This window comes from Cyphellophora europaea, assembly GCF_000365145.1.
Source record: "Cyphellophora europaea CBS 101466 unplaced genomic scaffold supercont1.7, whole genome shotgun sequence".
Lineage (NCBI taxonomy): Eukaryota > Fungi > Ascomycota > Eurotiomycetes > Chaetothyriales > Cyphellophoraceae > Cyphellophora > Cyphellophora europaea.
In genome coordinates, this window is record NW_008481813.1 from 722,398 (window position 1) to 745,047 (window position 22,650).

The 22,650-nt window shown below is 52.7% G+C and overlaps 7 protein-coding genes across 7 annotated transcripts; 2 read left to right on the forward strand and 5 right to left on the reverse strand.

Moving 5' to 3' along the window:
- Positions 1 to 633: 633 nt before the first annotated feature.
- Positions 634 to 1,827, reverse strand: HMPREF1541_07360 (di-trans,poly-cis-decaprenylcistransferase; the record flags this gene model as incomplete). The annotated part of the gene is made up of 1 exon (XM_008721684.1): positions 634 to 1,827. The coding sequence occupies one exon, from the start codon at positions 1,825 to 1,827 to the stop codon at positions 634 to 636; it is 1,194 nt and encodes a 397-aa protein (XP_008719906.1).
- A 407-nt stretch (positions 1,828 to 2,234) lies between these two features.
- Positions 2,235 to 4,559, reverse strand: HMPREF1541_07361 (uncharacterized protein; the record flags this gene model as incomplete). Its single annotated transcript, XM_008721685.1, has 1 exon — positions 2,235 to 4,559. The coding sequence occupies one exon, from the start codon at positions 4,557 to 4,559 to the stop codon at positions 2,235 to 2,237; it is 2,325 nt and encodes a 774-aa protein (XP_008719907.1).
- Positions 4,560 to 5,248: 689 nt separating this feature from the next.
- Positions 5,249 to 6,788, reverse strand: HMPREF1541_07362 (uncharacterized protein; the record flags this gene model as incomplete). Its single annotated transcript, XM_008721686.1, has 4 exons — positions 5,249 to 6,023; positions 6,073 to 6,502; positions 6,553 to 6,691; positions 6,738 to 6,788. 4 exons carry the CDS (start codon positions 6,786 to 6,788, stop codon positions 5,249 to 5,251), a joined length of 1,395 nt encoding a protein of 464 aa, XP_008719908.1.
- Positions 6,789 to 7,363: 575 nt separating this feature from the next.
- HMPREF1541_07363 (uncharacterized protein) lies at positions 7,364 to 8,743 on the forward strand (the record flags this gene model as incomplete). Its single annotated transcript, XM_008721687.1, has 2 exons — positions 7,364 to 7,407; positions 7,468 to 8,743. The coding sequence occupies 2 exons, from the start codon at positions 7,364 to 7,366 to the stop codon at positions 8,741 to 8,743; spliced, it is 1,320 nt and encodes a 439-aa protein (XP_008719909.1).
- A 102-nt stretch (positions 8,744 to 8,845) lies between these two features.
- On the reverse strand, positions 8,846 to 10,504 carry HMPREF1541_07364 (glycerol kinase; the record flags this gene model as incomplete). Its single annotated transcript, XM_008721688.1, has 3 exons — positions 8,846 to 10,274; positions 10,326 to 10,453; positions 10,502 to 10,504. 3 exons carry the CDS (start codon positions 10,502 to 10,504, stop codon positions 8,846 to 8,848), a joined length of 1,560 nt encoding a protein of 519 aa, XP_008719910.1.
- Positions 10,505 to 11,234: 730 nt separating this feature from the next.
- Positions 11,235 to 12,384, reverse strand: HMPREF1541_07365 (uncharacterized protein; the record flags this gene model as incomplete). Its single annotated transcript, XM_008721689.1, has 3 exons — positions 11,235 to 11,693; positions 11,738 to 11,962; positions 12,013 to 12,384. 3 exons carry the CDS (start codon positions 12,382 to 12,384, stop codon positions 11,235 to 11,237), a joined length of 1,056 nt encoding a protein of 351 aa, XP_008719911.1.
- A 611-nt stretch (positions 12,385 to 12,995) lies between these two features.
- Positions 12,996 to 22,558, forward strand: HMPREF1541_07366 (uncharacterized protein; the record flags this gene model as incomplete). Its single annotated transcript, XM_008721690.1, has 2 exons — positions 12,996 to 22,470; positions 22,518 to 22,558. 2 exons carry the CDS (start codon positions 12,996 to 12,998, stop codon positions 22,556 to 22,558), a joined length of 9,516 nt encoding a protein of 3,171 aa, XP_008719912.1.
- Between the last annotated feature and the right edge of the window lie 92 nt (positions 22,559 to 22,650).

Sequence of the window (22,650 nt, forward strand, 5' to 3'; positions counted from 1 at the left end):
TATCTATGCCCTTGCGATGATAGTAGAAATGTCGTCCCTGACGCTGGTGCCGAGAAGAAGAGCTGTTACAGTGCTCAAAATATCTCTCGTTCGGGAAAACTCAGGCGCAGCGGCGTCGGATTTTCAGTCTGAACCTCCTCACTTCACCTTTCTATGACAATTCACTGGCTGTGAGGATGCTTATCCTGGTAAATCAAGGCTTGAGATGCAGTTTGTGCTGTGGCTTTCTCCAGAGTATTACACAACGCTGACTTGACACAGCGGAAATGATGGTCGTGCTGCTTATGAAGTTGTGCCCACCCTGTTCCGACGTGTTTGTCAGTTTCCGGGCGCGGCCGGGCTGGCGGTATCGGGCCTGAGAAAACGCCATCTTTCTTTTGACTTCCACGCAAATGCTCGGCTCGTAACATGACCAGCTGGATGCCTCGGTCCGTGGCTAATGGCGCTGGCACCTCGAAACATCTGCGCGGATATTTGTACATTTTCTACCGTCTACGAAGACCGACCCCACCGATCTGTCAATGAAACGCCCGCCTACTAGCTGTAAAGCACGACACGCCATGGGGTATCCTTCAAACGACAGATCTTTATCGAGTCGAGGCACGTATAGACAACTGCTGGTGAGATGATCGCCTACGCGAATTTCACCCCCCTCGCCGTGATCTTTTCCTGCTGTAGAGTGCGCTGCGCTTCCTCCATTTCAGCCTCTTTCTGCTTTCGGATTCGCCATTGCCAGCCCCATAGTACAGGCAAGAAGCTCCACAGATCAAAGTCGGGCCAAAGAACCTCGAGGAAGACGATTTGAGTGTTCTCATGGCACTGCCAGAGCATAAAGTCCGACAAGCGGGACACTCCTGAAGTCCGGACCAAAAGGTCAATAGGCGGGTCGCCAGCAGTGTACATGTGGTTGGTCAGAGTCTCTGGCGTGATGAGCTCAGGTGATGGCAGAGCGGCGGGATCGACCGTCTTTTGTTGATTAGAAGGGGAGTGCAGCGTGGTCGAGGACATGACCGAAGAAGCGGTGTCTTGGTCTTCGGTATGCGCAGAGGTGTCGTGAGAGGAGAGGGACGTCGTGCTGGACGTGGGTGAGCCAGGAGTGTGAGCGTCTATCGGCGCCGGAGCGGACGTATGAGGCTTCTTTTCATCTGCATCGGCCTGTGCACTGTGACTCTCCAAAGCATGCGACCTTATCGTATTGGCTATCCGCTCTTCCTTAAATGGGCTCTTCCTCTCCGCATCGCCAGTCCGGCTCGCCACAGGCGTACACCAGTCATCCACTGTTGTCCGTACCGCATTGGTAATTTCTTCTCGGCTGGTATATGGGAAGCAGACGTTGAGTACGCAGTCGCCGTTACGGCTCGTCATGCTGACCGCTCTGTCAACAGCCTCCAAGACATCTGGCTTGATGAGCTCTCTTTGACCGAGAATTCGAATTTTTGCTCCGTAGCGATCGAGCAGATCACCATGTTGCACAAGCTGCTTGAGCTTTACCTTGGCCATGTCCATCAGGCCATCCACTTCGTACTTGGACCGCTTGAAATTCTCAATGCTGAAAGCATAGATGGTGACATGGGTCACTCCAGCCTTATAGCACACCTCAAGTATTCTCGCGAGGGCTTCGAAACCCAGGTTGTGTCCTTCTACTGTTTCCATTCGGTGGTTCTTTGCGAAGCGGCGGTTGCCGTCCATGACAAAGGCCACATGTTTGGGAATTGCACCTTGTCGCAGTGCACCGATAAGCAGCTCACGTAGCTGGTTGAGCATCCATTCGGCGGGAGGAGACGCCAGCAGCCAGCTGCGCAGTCGTGAGGTACTGTTCGAGGTCATGGTCGGCGGAATCGAAGTCGGTGTAGTCGTGCGAAGGGAAAACGAAAGATAGCAAAAGGTTTCGCTAGCGACAATGACAGGAGGGCAAGGCCATTGAGAATAGCTCGCCTTAAGTGAAGTTGGAGGGTGCTCTGGGCAGTGGCTTGTACCTGCAAATAGTTGGCCGAGTAGTGAGAAGACGCAACCTGTTTCCTGGCAGTGACGAAGTTCCTCAGCCTTGCAAGGCTCCCCGTGGCTTAGAGGGGCTTCATGCGCCGCGCATTACGCGGACTCGGTGGCCAAGAGCAAACACCGGATAGCCAAGTGGTGACAGAAGAGTATTTCGCTATTCTCATACATAAGAGTTATCCCTCAACCAAAGGCATAGACGCTGACTCAATCCACAACAAAAGAAGTCCGAGCTAATATCAGTCGCCCCTGTCCGACCGAGCATTCTCGGGCCCTTTGGCACCGGGCGGTAATGTGAGCACTTCTGGGAGTTTGATGCCCACGCCTCCTTTCGAAGGACTGGTCTTCTTTTTCTTCTCCTCTTCCTGAGGCTTGTTAGGCCGCCCGCCATTGTCGTTGTTTGTTTCTTCCCGCAATTCGGGCTGTATCCGTTGCAACTTTTCTCCCTTCATGATCTTCATAATCTCATCTCGGTCCAGCGTCTCGAATTCTATCAGAGCATCTTTCAGCGCCTCAAGCTCCTTGTGCTTCTCCGAGATGATTCTGTCGGCCCGTTGTCTTCCTTCCTCGACGATCCGTCGTACTTCTCGTTCAATCTCTTGCTTGGTCTCGCTGGATAGACTATTGTACTCGCTAGCCAGGTCGACGTTGCCAAGTTTGGGTGAGTAGCCGAATTGTGTGACCAGTGCGAAGGCCACCTTGGTGGCCGAAGACACGTCAGAAGAAATGCCGCTAGATACCTTGTCAGGACCATAGATCTTTTCCTCTGCAGCTCGTCCACCCATTGCAACAGCAATGTGGGCAAGGTACTGATCGTATCCCTGGCTGACGGCATCCATCTCAGGGAGAGAATGCGTCACACCAAGGGCTCGTCCACGGGGAATGATCGTCATTTTGTATAGTTGATTGCTCCCGGGAGTGAAAAGGTTGACCAATGCATGACCGGCTTCGTGGTAGGCTGTCATGATCTTGTCTTTGTCTCTCATGACTCGAGACCTTGCCTCAGCACCCATCATGATCTTGTCCTTGGCCCATTCGAAGCAGTCACTGGTGACCTTCTTGTACCTCAAGCGAGATGCACGTACAGCGGCTTGGTTAACGAGATTTTCCAGGTCCGCACCGGACATGCCACTGGTGGCACGCGCCAGATTCGTGGCGTCAACGTCACCTGTGATGGGTACATTCTTCATGTGGTGTTTGAGAATCTGAATTCGGCCTCGGACATCCGGGAGAGGAACGTTCACATGTCGGTCAAAACGTCCTGGTCGCGTTAGAGCCGGATCCAAAGCCTCTGGATAGTTGGTGGCCGCGATGAGGATAACACCAGTGCTTGGACTGAAACCATCAAGTTCGGTGAGAAGCTGATTAAGTGTCTGCTTGGCGTACGCCGGATCTCGCGCATTACGCTTGCCACCGACAGCGTCCAATTCGTCGATAAAGATGATTGCAGGAGCTTTGGTCCGGGCCTGCTGGAACAGATCCCTGACTCGCTTCGCTCCAACACCAACGTACAACTCGTCGAACTCTGAGCCTGACATGTAGAAGACAGGGCAGCCCGCTTCGCCGGCCACAGCACGCGCGAGCATCGTCTTTCCAGTACCTGGAGGACCAACAAGCAGGACACCCTTAGGAAGCTTGCCACCGAGCTGGTTAAACTTGTCTGGGCTCGTCAAGAACTCGACCAACTCTTGCAGCTCCTCCTTGGCTTCATCACAGCCATGAACATCGTTGAAGCGAACAGTTTGCTGTTGAGCCTGGACTTCGTTGTTCTGGCCGACCCTAGTCCGGAAGCTACCCGCGAATTCGACCAACATGGTGAGGATGACGATGCCAAAGTAGACCACGATGGCCGCAATGACGATAAACTTGACCCAACGGAAGACAGAAGTACCCCAAGGCTCATCGATGACAACGTAGAGCGGTGCTTCTTTTGCGCCCGTACCAGCTTTCGATCCTGGCTTGATTGTCGATCCAGGGAAATTGCGTCCAGCAACAGCATGGCCTACCGCCTCGAGAGTCTCTTGGCTCAGACTACTTCCATTCTGTGGCATACCAGGAGCACCTGGCGGCGGCACCGTGCCGGTTGTCTGAAGTGCTTTGAGGTACGATGCATCGGTGGCGGGATTGGTAGCATATCGTCCGGTCTGGTATCGCTCAATTACGATCTTAGGCATATTGGCTCGGAGAAGTGCAGAATAGAAAGCTTGCTGCGCGGTGGCGCTCGTTGGGTTGTTGTTCGCAGTCCGTTCCGCGTGGGCCAATTGATTCTGATTGGCGGGCTGGAACGTGCTTGAGAACATACGTCTCTGTACCGCAACATGACTGTTGTTCTTCGGGGGACCACCAAAACCGAAGGCAGAGACGATGCGGGAGTGAGCTAGGCGTGCAGAAGGACGAGGCGCATATGCCGGAGCAGCTCTGACTGGAGTCTTGATCGTCGGCGTACGGGTCAGAGTATGTTGCGAGAAGTGCCGAAGACCAGGAAACGCAGGCATGGTCGACGGTCCGTGGAGGGCAGTAGAGCGAAGAGAGCTCACTGGGACGCTTCGGAGAAAATCGGGCATGCTTGCGGACTGTAGGCAATAGTCAGAGCTCGTCCCCAAACTAATGGGATGTATATTGCTAACCTTAGAACCGATCGAATAAGTGATACTCCTGGAGTGAGGAACGATTGCATCTCCTCGAGATCTTGACAGGCGAGATTGGCGCAGCGCTTTGAGCGGGGACGCAAGGACGCCGGAGATAGCATCTGGGCCGAGCGCAGGCAGGCTCTGGAAAGCCACAACATCAGCAAATGGGCCAAAAAGAGTGAAGGAGGGTGTAGTACCGTTATCTGGGATAGAGGAGCCTGGAGAGCCATTGTCAGGTTGAGCGGCAAAGGCCGCGGAAGAGAGAAGCGCTGCTCAGGTATGTATCACAACTTCAACAAGACATCAATGCAAACTACGAAAGACACGGCCCCCGCCGATAGTAAAGAAAGTGTTGTATCGAGAATGGCCGAAGCGCACAGAAGGAGGGTGGGTGAGATGTCGGACGACCAGGCTAGAAGTGATGAGGCGATGGCGATGGCGAGGTGCGGGTCCCACCCGCAGAGTCGGCCGGAATTCGCTGGAATCTAGCCCTAACCCTCATTGTCGCTCGTCATTGTTGTGTAGTGACCTAGAACTCGGTGTGGAAAGGCAATAATAACATCAATTCACTACGCCATGCTATTATAATAGTCGAGCAGGACTGCCACTTGAGTCTTCCAGACTCATTCTAAGCGTCCAGCCACTTGTCTTGGAGAATTAGGCGGCGAGACCGCTGGAGGACTTCGAGGCAGAGGTCCTTTGCCGGATGAGGGAGTTATCAAAGGCGAGTTCCTGTCACTTCCCTGTGGAGACCTGATAGGTGTTTTGGGAGTCTTGGGTCTCTCGAATTTGGGTGAGATGTCTGTTGCGGATGCGCTTGTGGGCTCGCCGGTGAATGCAGGATGATGTTGGTGAATAAACGTGCTTCCCTCCAATTCTTGGGGATCCTGAGGAATCTGTAGCTTCGCCGGACCTATCAAATTGAGATTTCGCTGCGAATCGTACGCTGGAGGTGAAGACCCTGGGCTTGTTACCCAGCCGATCTGTCCCATTTGGGGTGATCGAGGCGACCTGGCAACGTCAGGGCTTGCCAGCTCGTGCGGCGTCTGTGGAACTTCATTTTGTGGCATGATGGGCTCGAATGGAGGATAGGTCGTCGCTCTTTCTGCCTCTCTGATTCTCCGGACTTTGCGCCGCCGTAGCATGAAGAAGATGACGAAATTGATAACAAGTAGAGAAAAAACGACAGGCCCAGCGATGACGCCGATCAGAGCACCTGTCGACAGTCCATCCCCGCCCGCCTGGCCGGCCAGCTCAAATTTTTGTGCGAAGATCGTCTGTGAGACTAAGCTGAATCTTGCTGTATCGGTACGGGTGGTTGCAGGGACGAGAGGAGTTGAAGGGATGGAGTAGCAAGGCGTTTGTGCCCCGATGCCAGTGTAATACACCTGATAGCCTCTATAGACGGTTAGTGATCACAGTTATCATGGCTGATTCGCGTACGCACATAGGACAACAGCCTCCGGACGTGGTAAAGTAGTCCTGTGGACAACGTGATATCCGTGCATTTGAGCCGAATGAGTATGGACAGCAGCTTTGTTGGTGAGGCCCACATCCAACAGCTGGGTACTGAATCGTCGTTCCGGCAGCATTAGTTACCAGAGCAAAGTATGGGTTTGAGCATGTCCCGGTCAGCAATGGAGCTCCTCCAAACGATGCTGTGACGGTGGCTCCACTAAATGATGGAGGCTCTGTAACAATGCTGCCAGTGACGGTAGATACAAGCGAAGTTCCGGATGATGTCTGGGTCGATAGTGTTGTCTGCGTGCTGGCCTGACTACCACCCACAGATGTGAGGTTTAATGGTGAGCATCCGACGAAGGCAGGAGCTGTCTTGTTGACTTTGGAGCATTCATCCTGGTTGAACTGGATAGCAACTGTTCGTCCATTAGCTCTTACGTCCAGATTTTGTTGCAGTCTGACCCACGAGATTGCTCTTGAGGATTGCATGTGGTGGCGAGACAGCAAGAAAGCGTGCTCACATAGGCCGAATTGGAGCAGAGGCATGCAATATCAATGACTTGACATGAAGTTTGTGCCTGGGTCGAGTTGGCGAGACAGTTTTGCTGTGGTCGTCAGTCACGGTCCCGTATCCCATCGTTTGCCACTCACCGCACACTGCGGCACTTGTTGTATGGTGATCCCACTGAGATCTACAGACATGGTGAGCGAGACTGGAGCAGTCTAAGTTCATTTATGGTGCCATTAAGAATCACACAGGGGAGAATACAGCAGAGACAGTAGCAAGAATACGAAAGTGAGAAGGTTGAATGCGGAAGAGCCTGGCACTCTCGAGCATGCATGCATCACGAATGTTGACCTTGCAGAGCCACCTGTACTCCAGATGCGGAAGCACAAACAAAGCCTAGAGCGCAAGGGCAGACAAAGGTCTGTGTGGTCATCTGTCGCCATCGTCAGCCTGTCCTGCTCGGCCTCGTAGGCGACAGCCGCAGTAATCAGCAGAAGAATGAAGCACAGAGTCAATAATGTGGTCTGAAGGAGGGATGGAACGCGAGCACAGTCCCAAGGTGTTACCAGTCCAAGTGCTTCGGCGCTCGCTTAAGCGCGGGGCCTGCCAAGCATCGGCCATCGGAATTAAAGTTGTGCAGCGCGACTGCTCGCGAAGTGCTTTCCGAGTGAAGCCACCGCCGCAAGCGTTTATTTTGCGGCGACGGAATCACAATTCTTTCCCACGATGTGAGAACATATTTGAGGGGTCCTTGGGGCTCGACAACGTGATGGAACCTTACACCTACCACATTCTGGTCACTGGTGCCAACAGGTAAGTCTTTCTGCAACTGGAGGCTCGATCGTTTGTCTCTACTGACATAATTGGCGACAGTGGTCTTGGGTTGGGTATCTGCACTCGACTGATTGACGATTTCTTGAGGACGAAACAGGCGTCGGACACTCTGACACTCCTCTTTACTACCCGAAGTACACGCAAAGGGTCAGACACCCTCAAAATTCTGCGCTCCCACGTCGATTCCATAGCATTGAGCTCGTCGAATCGCATTCACCTTCGTTCTGAGATTGTTGAATTAACAAGCCTGCTCTCGGTGCGAGGCCTTGCACAACGACTCATCGCGTCCGACGTCCCCCAACTCGACGCTGTCATTCTCAATGCGGGCATTGGTGGGTGGACGGGACTCGATTGGCCTCTTGCTATTGGAACTGTTCTAGTGGATCTAAGAAGAGCTACAACATGGCCTACATTCAAGCTTGGAGCTGTTGGTGTCGTTGCAAAGCCTCAGCTGCCACCTGTCGACGGTGAAAAGTTGGACGAACCACCGTTGGGAGAGGTGTTCTGCGCTAACGTCTTCGGTCACTACATGCTCGCTCATTGGCTGATGCCGCTGCTTTGGACGTGTCCCTCATCCTCTCCAGCGAAGATTGTCTGGGTCAGCTCCATCGAGGCCTCAGCTCGCCACTATAACCCGGCCGATCATCAAGGCCTGCGCTCAAATGCAGCCTACGAGCATAGCAAACGCTTAACAGACTATCTCGCCCTGACGCAAGGCCAGTCAAAGACGAGGACATCTTTATCATCCTACCTCCACTGTGAGGCCGTTGAAGGTGCACCGAAACGCCCTCAAATATCCCGCCCGACCATACATACAACTCAACCTGGTATCCTTACGACGACGATCATTGATCTTTACTGGATCGTTCACCAGGCGTACTTACTCGCAATTTTCATTGCACGCTGGCTCGGCTCTCCATGGGCGACTGTTAATCCTTACCCTGCCGCAATCTCGGCCGTGTGGCTCGCTTTGGTATCCAGGAGCGAGCTCGAGCTAAAGGAGAAAACGGGAGGTGGTAAGGCCATCAAGTGGGGTAGTGCTATAGATCGATTGGCACGATCTAGAGTCGAGTCTACAGATGTGGAAGGCTGGGGTTTTAATGGCTCGGGCAAGGCTTTTGCAGACACATGGTGGGGTGGTCCATCTTGGTGGCGAGGTGGGCACATAGGAAGGCCACAAGACGCGAAAGACGCTACCCTGGAGGATGTCGAGGCCTTTATAGATGAAGGAGCCAAGGTGTGGGCAAAAATGGAGCAGCTCCGTCAGGATTGGGAGCAGCGACTGCTCGCCCACGACAAACTGCAGCAGAAATGATCAGTGCCGTTGAATTTAGCCAAAGTGGCATTCCACTGTCTGCCTATTGTACCTTTCCCGTTACACCTTCGATTACAGCTTCGATTCACGCGTTCCGGCGAGTCAATCCTCTTCATCATCCTCATCCACCCAGCCTTTGGCCATCTGGACGGCTTTGCCCCACTTTCTGTACATCTTGTCGCTCTTCTTCACATCCATCTCGGGCTTGAAGTAGACCCGCCCTTCCTGGTTGATGTTCTTTAACTCGTCGAAGCTCTTCCATACGCCAACCGCAAATCCGGCCGCAATCGCTGCACCCAACGCTGTTGTCTCCCTCATCTTGGGCCGATCCACCGGAATCTGAATGATGTTGGCCTGTGTCTGCATGCACAGATCGCTGTTGCTCATGCCACCATCGACGGCCAACTCGGTCAGCTTGACGCCCGCATCCTTGCCCATGGCGTCCAAAATAGCCTTGGTCTGGAAACACGTCGCCTCCAACGTCGCCCGCGCAATGTGCCCTCGCTGCGTGTACGCCGTGATACCCCACATGGTGCCCTTTGCATCATCGATCCAATATGGTGCAAACAGGCCACTGAACGCCGTCACGAAGACCAATCCGCCGTTGTCGGGCACCGTCTCGGCAAGCTCACTGATGCGGTGTGAATCCCGGAAGAAACCCAGGTTGTTCATGAGGAATTTGACTGAAGAGCCGGCCACGGCGATCGAGCCCTCGAGCGCGTACGTAGGTGGGATGCCCTGTGGGGAAAAATCGAAAGCCACGGTGGACATGAGGCCGTGGGTGCTGATGACGGGTTTCTCGCCCACATTGAACAACAAAAAGGCACCTGTTCCATATGTGTTCTTAGCCCGACCGGGAGTGAACCCGCCCTGGCCCACGAGGGCAGCGGACTGGTCGCCCAGGCAGCCCGTGATGCGGACGCCTTTGAGGGAGGTGCCAGCTAGCTTACCGAAAGCCTCGGGGTCTGAAGAGGGGACAATCTTAGGGAGGTGCAGCTTCGGTGTCTTGACGTCGAGGCCGAAAAAGTCGAGCAGCGTGTCGTCGTATTGGAGATTGCGGATGTTCATGAACATGGTTCGCCCAGCGTTGCTAGGGTCTGAAACGAAGACATTGGCTGAGGGCCCACCGTTAAGCTTGTATGCCAGCCAGGTGTCAACGGTACCGAAAGCGAGGTTGCCGGCATCGTAAGTAGACTTGACTTTGTCGACGTTCTTGAGGAGCCAGAGGAGTTTGGCGCAGGATGGGTAGGTAGAGAGTTGCTCACCGCAGATTTGCGGCAGATCATCAGCGCCTTTCTGAGCCTTGAGGTCACGGACTATGTGGGCGCTGCGTGTGTCGGTCCAGACGATGGCATTGTAGAGTGGCTCGCCCGTATTGCGATCCCAGACGACTGTGGTCTCACGCTGGTTGGTGATGCCAACGGCAGCGATGGAGGAGAGGGAGTAGCCTTGGGATTCAAAGTTCTTGCAGGCCTCGTTAATGCATTCTTCAACAGACGAGACAAGCTCGAGAGGATCGTGCTCATGCCAACTGCAATCGTGTCAGTAAGATGCAGCAAAGAACATGTGCGAGGCCGCATACCCCGAGTGAGGGTAGATCTGCTTGAACTCGAGCTGATGCTGAGCTACAGGGTCGCCATTCGAATCGAAGATTAGGAAACGCGACGACGTTGTGCCGTTGTCGATAGCTCCGACGAATTTCTTGTCTGACTATGAATTGTTAGCCTAGTAAGGAAGTCGCTCGTTGAGGTAAGATACCATAGTGAAGAGGTGTTGCTGGACTAGTTGCCTGCGTCAGAATTTCACTGCCTGATGCCAGGTGCGAGGCGGCACGCGTAGATTGCGGAGAGGAATGAAAGGCAGAACAGACACAGACAAGCAGAGGGTCTCAGTACTATATATTACTGTTACACTTGTAGTGGAGGAGGCGTGTCACGCGAAGTGAGAATTATGGCGAGCAGTGGGCGATGGTGGGTATGACTTCAGCGGGGAGACGAGCAGGAGCGCGCATGGGACGAACTGCGGGGCAGAGTTAGCTCGGCTCGGGGTATGCATGGACGAGCTGCAAACCCATGTGCGCCTGGCCTTTGCTGACGCTGGCACGAGACCAAGCGAAATAACCCACACAACAGCGTCGCATCCCGGCGCTGAAACCGAGACAGCCTCTCAGCTACAGGCATGCGCCGACCAAGCTTGGAAAAGGTGTTGGTCCAGCTCTTAGCCAAGCTGCAATTCGGGTTTCGCTGCACCGAGTTTTGGCAACGCCAAAAAGTTTGCACGCTAAAGGCAACTCCATTCTGTTAGATTAAAAAGGGCTGGGCGTCGGTAGACCAAGCTGGCATGGACAGGTGTGATGCAGTGAAGCTCTCATTCCGAATGATATCTACAAGCCCCATCGATGTACGCAAGGGAATGTTTTTGTGATTTGCAATGAGGCAGGACTCGAATCCTAGAGTACATTTGCTTCTGTGCGAAACCGACCTCGTTTGATCTATTCATCGTCCTCTTCCTCGTCCTCATCGCCACCAGACTCCTCATATTCTGCGCGAGCCTTGCTCTCGGCGTCACTCTCCTCAAGCTGCTGAAGCTGCTGCTCCCGGATAGCACGCATACGGTCAGCCGGTCCGGGAGGTCGGGTGATCAGGTCGGCAATCTGGCCACGGCCGACCAAGGAGGCGACAATACTGGCACCCACGATGAAGGTCAGGACGAAGCGGTAAGTAGAGTACCATGATGGTGCCCAACCCCGGGTTGATGCACGCGCATCAGCGTAGTAGAGGAAGGTAAAGGCAAGGAATTGAGCAATCAAGCCCACCTCTGCCGGGAGGAGAAGGGTAGGCCACGCCACAGCAGTAGCAACGATACCAATCGAGTATCTGGGGTAGCCTTGGTATCCGCCAAAGCCAGCCCATTCAAGACCCCAGTGGATCGCACCCAAGAAGGAGATGATCTGGACAAAATTAGAAGAATTTAGGGACGTGCTGAAGCACTTACCGAGGCTCCGTAACCGAGCTGAATGGGCTCAATGATGTGCAGAAGCTGCTCAGCAACCTCGCCGGAGAGGAGAAGACCTTGGCCGTGCGCTGCGGCGTACTGAATGTCGAAAGCGAGGTAGACTGTGGAGAGCGAAGTCGCAAGGTATGGAACAACACCAGCTAGACCTACAGCCAGCGCCTCCTTTGGCACAGACTTCAAGCTGAATGTGTCGACAATCGTTTTCTGCGTTGCGTTAGCCAGATTCCGTGCCCTCCTCTGAAATCGCTTCTTACAAAGTCGCTTCTGATAGATGCAGTCATATCGACATCTTCTTCCTCCTTTGGGCCACCAACCTCTCCAGTAACAGGATGAATAGAGGACGACGCGGAAACAAGGTCTGGAATAGGCTTTATAACCTCGTTGCCGTAGGCCTCTTCCGCTTTATTGTCTCTGGATTTGGGAAAAGAGCTTTTCTGGTAGGTGGTTTCATAGCGCACCATCGACTTCTGGGCAGGGTTTCGCAGGGTGAGAGACAGGGCGCCGGGGCGTGCCAGAGGCTGCGCAGACGTTCGCAGGGTGGCGCGGAGCACAGTCGAGGAAAGGGTTGTTCTTGGAGCTTGAGCACGGAGGCTCTGGATCGAGCGGGAAGCGGTTGTGCGGAACATTTTGGCGAGACTGCTGGTAATGGTAGGTCACAAGAGACGCAGCCCAACCAGGTCCAGCTGTCGAGGCCAAAAAGGAATGTCAAGAACAGGGAGCGGAGAGGGTTGTCGAGAGACTGTGCAGTTGTGTTCTCACACCACCGACAGTGAATTGAAGTCCAGCTAGCTCCTAGCTACAACGCGCTAGTCTGCATTGAGATGACTTCTTGGCAGTTGCGAGAAGCATTGGCACGCTTGGTGCAGTGACGTCGTGACGAGTGCACGTTTCCAACTTGCTGCCACCAACTTCAATTTGACCATAACTTTGGTAGCTGAGTTTTGAGCATTTGCGTCCATCATTTACCTTCTTTGCTTGATTACTTCAGCGTGCTCGAAGTCTTCACCGTTCTTACAACGGATTGCCGAGTTAGTTCCAGGAGCTTTCCGCCTACCTTTATTCTCACCCGCGCCACGTGTGGCGGTGTTTCTGCCTAAGAATTTGGTGCTGGCCTACTCTTTTACTCCCATATAGTCGACAGCGGTCGGCAACAACGGCGGACCTCATGCCAATCATCAGTTCTCCCAGCTAAACAAGTCATATCGCCCCCAGCCAGGGTAAAGGCCCCTTCGTCAAGATGTTGGAAGGTCTCGTCGCCAACCTACTAAATCGCTTTCTGGGCATGTACGTCAAGAACTTCGACCCTAAGCAATTGAATGTAGGAATATTCTCTGGCGATGTCAAGCTGCGTAATTTAGAGTTGAGACGCGAGGCGCTGGATCAGCTGCACTTGCCCATCAACGTCGTCGACGGACGGCTTGGCGAGCTTACGCTCTCGATACCTTGGTCCAATCTACGTGGCAAGCCTGTCAAAGTCAATATCGAGGATGTTTTCCTTCTCGCTGCCCCCAAAGAAGAAGATCAGTACGATGCCGAAGAGGAGGAAAAGCGTACGGTAGCTGTGAAGCTCGAGAAACTCGAAAGCGCCGAACTGCTCAAGGACCGCAATGCCGAGGGCATGAGCAAGGAGGAACAGCAAAAGAACCAGAGCTTTGTCCAGAGCTTCACCACCGCAATCGTCGACAACTTACAGGTCAGCATCAAGAATGTTCACATCAGATACGAGGATGCCATCGCCGCCCCCGATCATCCTTTTGCCATCGGTTTCACCCTCAAAGAGATGAGTGCTGTCAGCACCGATGCTGATTGGCGCCCAACCTTTATTCAATCAACCTCAAGCACTACCCACAAACTCGCCGTCCTAAACTCGTTGGCACTTTACTGGAACAGTGATGCTGAGCTCTTCGGCACCGGTAAGGGCGGTGATGCTGATGCTGGCTCCGAGAAGCTTGGCACGGAAGAACTTATCCGGCGCTTCAAGGAGGGCATTGAGAAGAGTGACAATCCTCAATATCTCCTGAAGCCTGTCAGTGGCCGTGCTGGTCTAGAACTGGACAAGACCGGCAATACAGATCGTCCACGGATGAAGGCACGTTTGATGTTCCAAGAATTCGGGTTCCTACTAGACGACGAACAATACCGGGATGCTCTGATGCTCGTGGACTTGATGCATTACTTCATTCGTCACCAGGAGTACAAGAAGAACCAGCCGGAGAAGAGTCCAAAGGAAGATCCGAGAGCGTGGCTCAAGTTCGCCGGAACTGCTGTGCTCGACAAGATCCATGATCGCAACCGCCGCTGGACTTGGGACTACTTCAAAGAGCGTCGAGACATGCGCCTTCGCTACATCGAAGTGTTCAAGAAGAAAAAGAGGGAGGAGCAGTTGACTGAGGCTGAGAAGAAAGATCTCACCGATCTTGAATACAAGCTCTCTTACGAAGATCTGCGCTTCTGGAGATCACTCGCTCGGAATCAGATGCGAAAGGAGAACGTGGGAGTCAAAAAGCCGGCGGCGAAACAGACTTGGGGTCAGTGGGTTTGGGGTCAGAAGCCCGAGAATACTGATGATTCGCAAGCTGAGATGACCGAGGAAGATCGAAAGAAGCTGTACGATGCCATAGATTGGGATGAGAAGAAAGCTATAAGCGACAGCGTCGACCTACCGCGTGAGACAGTCAAGATGCAAATCGAATCAAGTCTTCGAACCGGCAGCTTCACATTGAAGCGTGACCCTCATGGAAAAGCCAATGATGTCCTAAAGCTGGTGTTCGACAACTTCCGCGCCAAGACACTGCAGCGACCAGATTCGTTTCTCGCTGATGTCAATCTGGGTGGCTTTCGTGTCTATGATGGTACCACTGAAGGGACACTGTTTCCACAGATTGTCAAAGTCAAAGGTGTTGAAGAACAGCCGAAAGATGATGCAGAAGTTTCTGACGACACGAACCTTCCCACTGACAAGGGCGAAAAGCAAGATGACGATGACGATGACGGGCTCTTCCATCTCATATTCGAGAACAACCCTCTTGATGAGAGCGCAGACACTGAGGTCATGCTTAAACTAAAGAGTCTTGAATTCATCCATAACCCCCAATTCGTTGTGGAGATCGCCAAGTTCTTCAAGCCTCCTGCCAGGCAAATGGAATCAATCGGTGCACTTCTCGAGACTGCCGGTGCTACTGTCGAAGAGATTCGTCAGCAAACCCGTGCGGGTCTAGAGTTTGCGCTCGAGGAGCACAAGACCATCAATGCGAATCTCGACATCCAAGCTCCGATCTTCATCATTCCAGAGTCCATTACCAAAGAAAGCGCCCTCTGCATGATATTGGACGCTGGCCACGTCAGTCTGAATAGTGAGCTCGTTGACAAAGACACGCTTCAAGACCTTCACTCGAAACGCAAGAAGCAGTACACGCAACAAGATTACCAACAGCTAGAAGGCTTGATGTACGACAAGTTCCATCTCAGGCTGGACTCCACGCAGGTTCTGTTGGGCCCCGGCATTGAAGCCACCCGTGCCGAGCTTGATTCAAAGGAGGACGACCAGAAAATGCATCTGATCGACCGCATCAACATGGATTTCCTGTTAGAGCTTTCGATTCTTCCAAAAGCGCCAGACATAACCAGGACCCGCATCTCAGGAACGCTTCCGATCCTGCACGCTTCAATGTCTGACCAGAAATACAAGAACATCATGAAGCTGCTCGATGTGGCTGTACCTAAATTCGACAAGGACAAGCCAACCACCGCCGAGAATGCCGCCGGAGACAAGCAGCTCCAGTCCCAAGGCGATGATCCCAGATCTAAACGCAAATCTGTGGTACTTCTAGAGCGAAAAGGACAGGCACTGATTGATGCTGATTCTGACTCAGAAGACAACAGCGCACAGAAGTCTTCGGGGAAACCACAAGAGGCCGAAAAGCCAATCAATATCCACCAGCGCAATTTCGAATTCAATTTCACTGTTGAGAAGCTGCAAGCATCGTTGTACAAGTCGGATGCAGAGAACCCCAAGAACGACAAGCTACTGGTTGAACTAGTTGCTGAACATTTTGCACTATCCTTCTACCAGAGACCTTTCGACATGGTGGCAGAGGTTCGCTTGGGCGCCATGACAGTTGACGACCATATCGAGCAAGAGCCTCTACCGGAGTTCAAGCAGATCATCTCGTCCAAGGGCTTCCAAGCCGAGGAAGGAAAAGACCTTTTCAACGTGAAGTTTGTGAAAGTCAATCCCGATTCACCAGAATTCCAATCAACATATGAAGGAATTGCTACGAATCTTGATGTGGCTGTTTCGACGATCAACCTCATCGTGACCCGGAAGACTCTCCTTACTCTGTTGGACTTTGTACTTGTCACCTTTGCGAGCCCTGGAGAACCACAGAAGGATCAGAAGGCGATTGAAGATAGGGACAGTCAGCCTGTGGAGCTAAGTCCTGCAAAGAAGAACGACCAAAGTGACAAGATCAGGATCAAGGCGCAATTGTCTAGCATTGCAATGATTCTAAACAATGACGGCGTGCGCCTTGCCACGTTGACCTTGAATTCGGGCGACGTTGGTGTGTATCTTGACCCCCCAACCATGCAAATTAAGGCTCGCTTGGGCAGCCTCTCCCTTGTTGACGATATCAACCAAGGCGCTCCTGAGGACTCTCCGCTACGCCGTTTGATTGCAATCGAAGGTGATGACCTTGCCGACTTCAAATATCAGACGTACGACCCAAGCCGGAAGGGTTATCCGGGATATGATTCTGGTGTGTATCTGCGCTCTGGTTCGATCAAGGTCAACTTCTTGGAGGAGCCGTTTCGCAAGATTATGGAGTTTGGCGTCAAGTTTGGCAAGATGCAAGGCATCTTCAACGCTGCACGCCAGGCGGCCGCAAATCAAGCTACGCAGGTCCAGGAGTCCGCGCAGAAGATGCACTTCGATGTTGTCATCAAGACCCCAATCGTGGTCTTCCCGAGAGCAATGGTTGACAATCGCCCGAGAGATCTGCTTACCGCCTATCTCGGAGAGATATACGCTTCCAACAAGTTTGTCGGCGTGCAGGGCCAGAAAGATGGGCCGCTGGTCAACAAGCTATCCGCTGGCATTCGACATATTCGCTTGACAACCGAGTTTCACTACGAGGATGGTCAATCTGAGGAGATTGAGATGATTGAGAAGGTCGACCTTGACTTCAAGATTAGGTACCTTGAACATCAAAGCGGCCTCGAACGTCCAGACCTCGAAATCGAAGGCAACATGTCTGACGTGAATCTCCGTATCTCCCAGACGCAGATGAAGTTCCTCCTGGAGCTGTCCAAGACTATTCCTGCGGCATTCGCGACAGAGGTCGAAACCGATGAGGAGATCGCTGAAGAGCTTCCGAGATCCGCCTCCGATGTTGCTTTGAAGTCTCAGCTCCAGAGTCAGGAACAGCAGCAGATGGAAGAATCAAAGCCTTCCCATCAATCCCCAGAACTGGGCGCTACCGACGAGACGTGGACTAAGCTCAATCTCGTCTTCGAAGCGCCCCTCGTCGGCCTTGAACTCATACTGGCGAAAGAAGATGAGCCCACGGGCGATTTGGACGCTGCGAGCTTTTCGAAGTTCTCACTCAACCAGACCAACGTCAAGATGCGAATGCTAAGTGATAATGCCCTAGAGGCAGAGCTGCTGATTCACTCGTTCACTATTCGAGACAGCCGCCAGCAAGAGACAAACAAGTTCCGCAAGATCATGTCTCTGATCAACAACGACGTTCAACAGCAATTCATGGCAAGCGTATCGATCTCTGGTGGTACCGATCGGCACATGATAGTCATGCTTACTATCGATAGCCCGAGGATCATCTTCGCTTTAGACTATCTTTTCGCTCTACAGTCTTTCGCCACCACTGCCCTGGCTGTCAATGATCCTGCATCAATTGCAGAGACGGAAGCGGTCTATGACGATGACGAGGAGCAGTCGGATTGCAGTGAATCGGAAGACATGAAACCCGCTGCTGAGAACGCCTCCTCGATGACGACCTCATTCAGGATTAACATTGTTGATGCACAGGTAATCCTCATCGCCAACCCTACGATTTCAAATACTGAAGCCATCGTACTTGGGACCAAGGGGGTGCTACTATCACAGCAAAACGCCACAACCCTGCAGGTCAACAAAGTTGGCATGTTCTTGTGCCGTATGGACAAGTTCGAGACAAGTCGCCTCCGGATTTTGGACGACTTTTCGATCAACATGTCCATGGAAAATCGCTCTCAAGGCAGGCAATCTTCCCTGACGTCGATGCATTTGGAAATCGAACCCCTTGTCCTTCGACTATCCCTCCGCGATATCCTCCTGGCGATGCAAATTGCAGCCAAGGCAACCGCAACCGCTCCGCAACCCAAGATGGAGCATGCGGAGCCAAAGAAGATCAAGGAGGTTAAAGGTTCCTCGAAAGCTGCCTCTACCAGACGCAAATCTATGGCCGGTGCCAGCGTGTCCAAGAAGTCCAAGCGCACGAAATCGGTTACTGCTCGCGCTCAGACTGCAAGATCACAATCCTCCGTCGTTGTTAAGCGCGAGGATTTGGTCGCGGAAATCGACGGCATCAGAGTCATCTTGATAGGTGATATGCATGAGCTTCCGCTTCTGGACTTCAGCGTCAAGAAGTTTGACGTCAATGTCAAAGACTGGTCAGGTGCAATGAGTGCGGACACCAATTTCAATACCTTCATCAACGTCTACAACTTCTCCAAGTCAGCCTGGGAGCCTCTTATTGAGCCGTGGCAGTTGGGATTTCACATGGCGAAGGAACAAGACCAAGACATGATGTCTGTTGAGCTTTACTCGCACAAGAACATGGAGCTAACCGTCACTTCGGCCACCATCGCCCTCGCCTCAAAGTCTTTCACTTTCCTCAATACAGACGAGGACATCTTATCCAAGCCTCGAACAGCCGATGCTCCTTACCGGATACGCAATTACACGGGCTTCGACTTGAGCGTCTGGGCCGACGAGAAGAGTGAGACAGCCGCCGCGGCCAAGCTGACCGATGGTGAAGAATACGCCTGGAGATTTGAGGATGCAACTTCCATGCGTGAGAACCTGTCACCCGAAGGCAACGCCGGCCTCGTTGGTGTGAAGCTCGAAGGGAGCGGTTTTGACAGCATCGGGCGCATCCCTGTCATTCGTGAAGGAGAGACTCTGTACAACTTGAAGCCGCGGAAAGACAAGATCCAGCATCGCATGCTGGTTGAAGTCAAACTTGGAACAGACAACGTCAAATATATCACCTTCCGCTCGCCATTGCTTGTGGAGAACAAGACGCAGATTCCGATTGAGGTCGGCGTCTTTAGCCCCGAGGAAGGCACATTGTTGAAGATTGAGAAGGTTCCTCCGGGCGAGGGACGGCCTGCTCCCGTTGGAGCGGCCTTCATGCACTCTCTGCTCATTCGACCTGACCAAGGTTTTGGCTATGGCTGGTCCAATGAGAGACTATTCTGGAAGGATCTCCTTAAGCGCAGCACAAGGACCATCACCTGCCAGGGCGAGAGCCGCGATGATTCTCCACCATTCTATTTCCAAATGCATGCTTCCTACGACAAGAAGGATCCCATGACGCAAATCTACCCGTTCATGCGGATCCAGATCTCAGCTCCTATCGAAGTTCAGAACCTGCTTCCATACGATTTCAAGTACAGGATTTACGACAAGAACACCAAAAAGGATTGGACAAACTTCCTTAGGAAGGGTGGCGTCAGTCCAGTCCACGTTGTGGAGCTTTCACACCTGCTTCTTCTCAGCGTCGATCTTGAAGACACGCCTTTTAAGCAAAGCGACTTCGCTATCGTCAACAGCAACACACAGGAAGACTTCCGGCGCGAGAAGAACCTCCAGCTGAAAGATGCTCAGGGATCGCAGCTAAGGCTCAAGCTCCACTATACCAATGTTCCAGATAGTGGAGGCGCTTTCAAGGTCTCCATTTACAGTCCATATGTCATCCTCAACAAGACAGGTCTCGACATGAGCATCCAGAGTAAGGCATTTTTCGGTGGCTCCAAAGCCACCCCGAGCGGCGGTTTTGCAGCAAGCTCTGGGCACGGCAAAGCTCTACCTTACCTCTACTCCTACCCGACAGACGATCGCAAGAATCGCTCAGCCTTGAAGATTGGCGAATCTGCTTGGAGTAAACCTCAGAGTTTCGACGCTCTAGGAAGTTCCTATGAGGTTGTGCTACCTGCCGCGTCCGGTCGTTCGGAGATGCACGTTGGTGTCGATGTCTCGGAGGGAGAAGGCAAGTATAACCTGTCCAAGGTCATTTCCATCACGCCTCGCTATATCTTGAAGAACAAGATTGGCGAAGACCTGGAACTCCGTGAACCAGGATCATCCACTGTCATGAAGCTGAAAAGCAACGAGCTGCTCCCCGTGAAGTTCATGCGGCAAGTGCAAGAGAAGCAGCTATGTCTGTGCTTCCCTGGGGCAAACAATCAATGGTCGTCGCCCTTCAATCTCGGCAATGTTGGCATGACTCATGTCAAACTGGCAAAGCAAGGTCAGCGACAGAAGTTGGTCCGTGTTGAGATCATTCTCGAGGGTGCAACCCTTTTCCTCCATTTCAGTATTGAGACAAAGCATTGGCCTTTCTCTATGAGAAATGAGAGTGATACAGAGTTCCTATTCTTTCAGGCCAATCCAAATATTGATGAAGATGAGGAGGAAGACAAGGGTAGTGGCTGGAAACCTATCCGCTACAAACTACCAGCCCGAAGCATCATGCCCTACGCATGGGACTATCCAGCATCAAGGAACAAGGAGCTTGTCCTTACATCTGGTGGCCGGGAGCGGTACGTCAAGCTCGCCGAAATTGGTAACCTCATTCCGATCAAGCTACCACCACGCCAGGCTGGTGGATCACCACGTATCATCGATGTCAACATTGTTGCAGATGGTCCCACACAAACATTGGTCCTCTCGAACTACAAACCTCAGCGGTCGCTGTATCGGCAACAGACGAACATGTCTACGACATCGCAGACTACGGTGAATCAAGGATTTGAAGTGAAGCAGATCGAATCAGAGGTCAACTTCAAAGCCGAGCTTCGTCTGGCTGGAATCGGCATCTCGCTTGTCAACTCGAGCTTACGGGAACTCCTGTACATGACTTTCCGCGAAATCGAGTTCAAGTACGGCGATTCGAAGCTGTATCAGACCTTCAGTGCAACGACAAAGTGGATACAAATTGACAATCAGCTTTATGGCGGCATCTTCCCCATTCTGCTCTATCCCAGTGTTGTGCCAAAGACAGGCAAAGAGATGGAAGCGCATCCGATCTTCCACGCCATGGTCACTCGTGTCAAGGATGACGGGTACGGAGTTCTTTACATCAAATACGCCACTCTGTTGCTGCAGCAAATCACGATCGAGCTTGATGAGGACTTCATTTTCGCCCTGCTTGATTTCACCAAAGTCCCCGGTGCCTCTTGGACTGAGGAGAAGGAAGGAAAGCTTTGCGATGAGACCGTCGATGTGCCCGAGCCAACTCGCGAGGAACAAGGCCAGGACGTGTACTTCGAGCTCCTGCATCTTCAACCAATCCAGCTGGATCTGTCATTCGTCCGAACCGAGAGGATCAACGCCGAAGATACAATGAGTTCGAACCCGATGATGTTCTTTGTCAATGTCATGACAATGTCCATTGGCAACGTCAATGATGCACCGATCAAGCTGAATGCACTCATGCTGGAGAATGCTCGTATCTCCGTTCCCGCCCTCATTGCCAACATCAGGAATCATTACACGCAAGAAGTCCTTCGACAGGTTCATGTTATCCTCGGATCTGCTGACTTCCTCGGCAATCCTGTTGGTCTTTTCAACAGTGTCAGCTCTGGTGTCGCCGATATCTTCTACGAGCCATACCAGGGACTTGTGATGACCGATCGTCCTCAGGAGCTAGGCATCGGTATGGCCAAGGGAGCAAGCAGCTTCGTCAAGAAATCCGTCTTTGGTTTCAGCGACAGTATGGCCAAGTTCACTGGATCTATCTCAAAGGGCCTGGCTGCTGCAACCCTTGACAAGGAATTCCAAGACCAGCGTCGCATGTCCAAGAACAGAAACCGTCCCAAGCATGCTCTGTATGGTGTGACTTCTGGCGGGAATGCGTTTGCCACAAGCGTCGCTAGCGGAATCGGAGGCCTCGCTCGACATCCGTTAGAAGGTGCAGAGAAGGAAGGCGCATTCGGCTTTGTGAAGGGGGTAGGAAAGGGTATGTTAGGTCTCGCGACGAAGCCCGCCATCGGCGCTTTCGATCTGGCTTCCAATGTGGCCGAAGGCGTGCGCAATACAACCACCGTGTTTGATGCTGAAGGCTTGGATCGTGTTCGCTTGACTCGTTTCATCGGCATGGACGGCATTGTGCGCCCGTACTCTCAGCGAGAAGCGCTTGGGCAGTTCTGGTTGAAGACTTGTGATGACGGCAAGTATTTCAACGAGGACTACATCGCACACCTTGAACTCGAAGGCAAGGACATGATGGTTCTATTGACCTACAATCGGGTTCTTATGATCAGAACTCGGAAGCTGCGCATGGAGTGGGATGTCAAGTTGACCGATGTTCAGACCATCAGCAAGGAGAGGACTGGTATGAGTATTGGCTTGAAAGGCGGTGCAAATGGACCCTTTGTCCCCATTTCGGAGCAGAGCCAGCGGGACTGGCTCTACAAGCAGATTGCTGTCGGTAAGTGTGCCTCTACTGTTCATTGGTTATGTACTGATTGCCTACAGCCGTGAACGCATTTAACGATCGATACAATGCGAAAGGATGATCTCTACGCGACGATATTGTACGAGCGATGCGACATCAAACGGACATTGCGTTGGCGTTTGCTCTTGCATGTTTCTATTATCAGAGAACAAG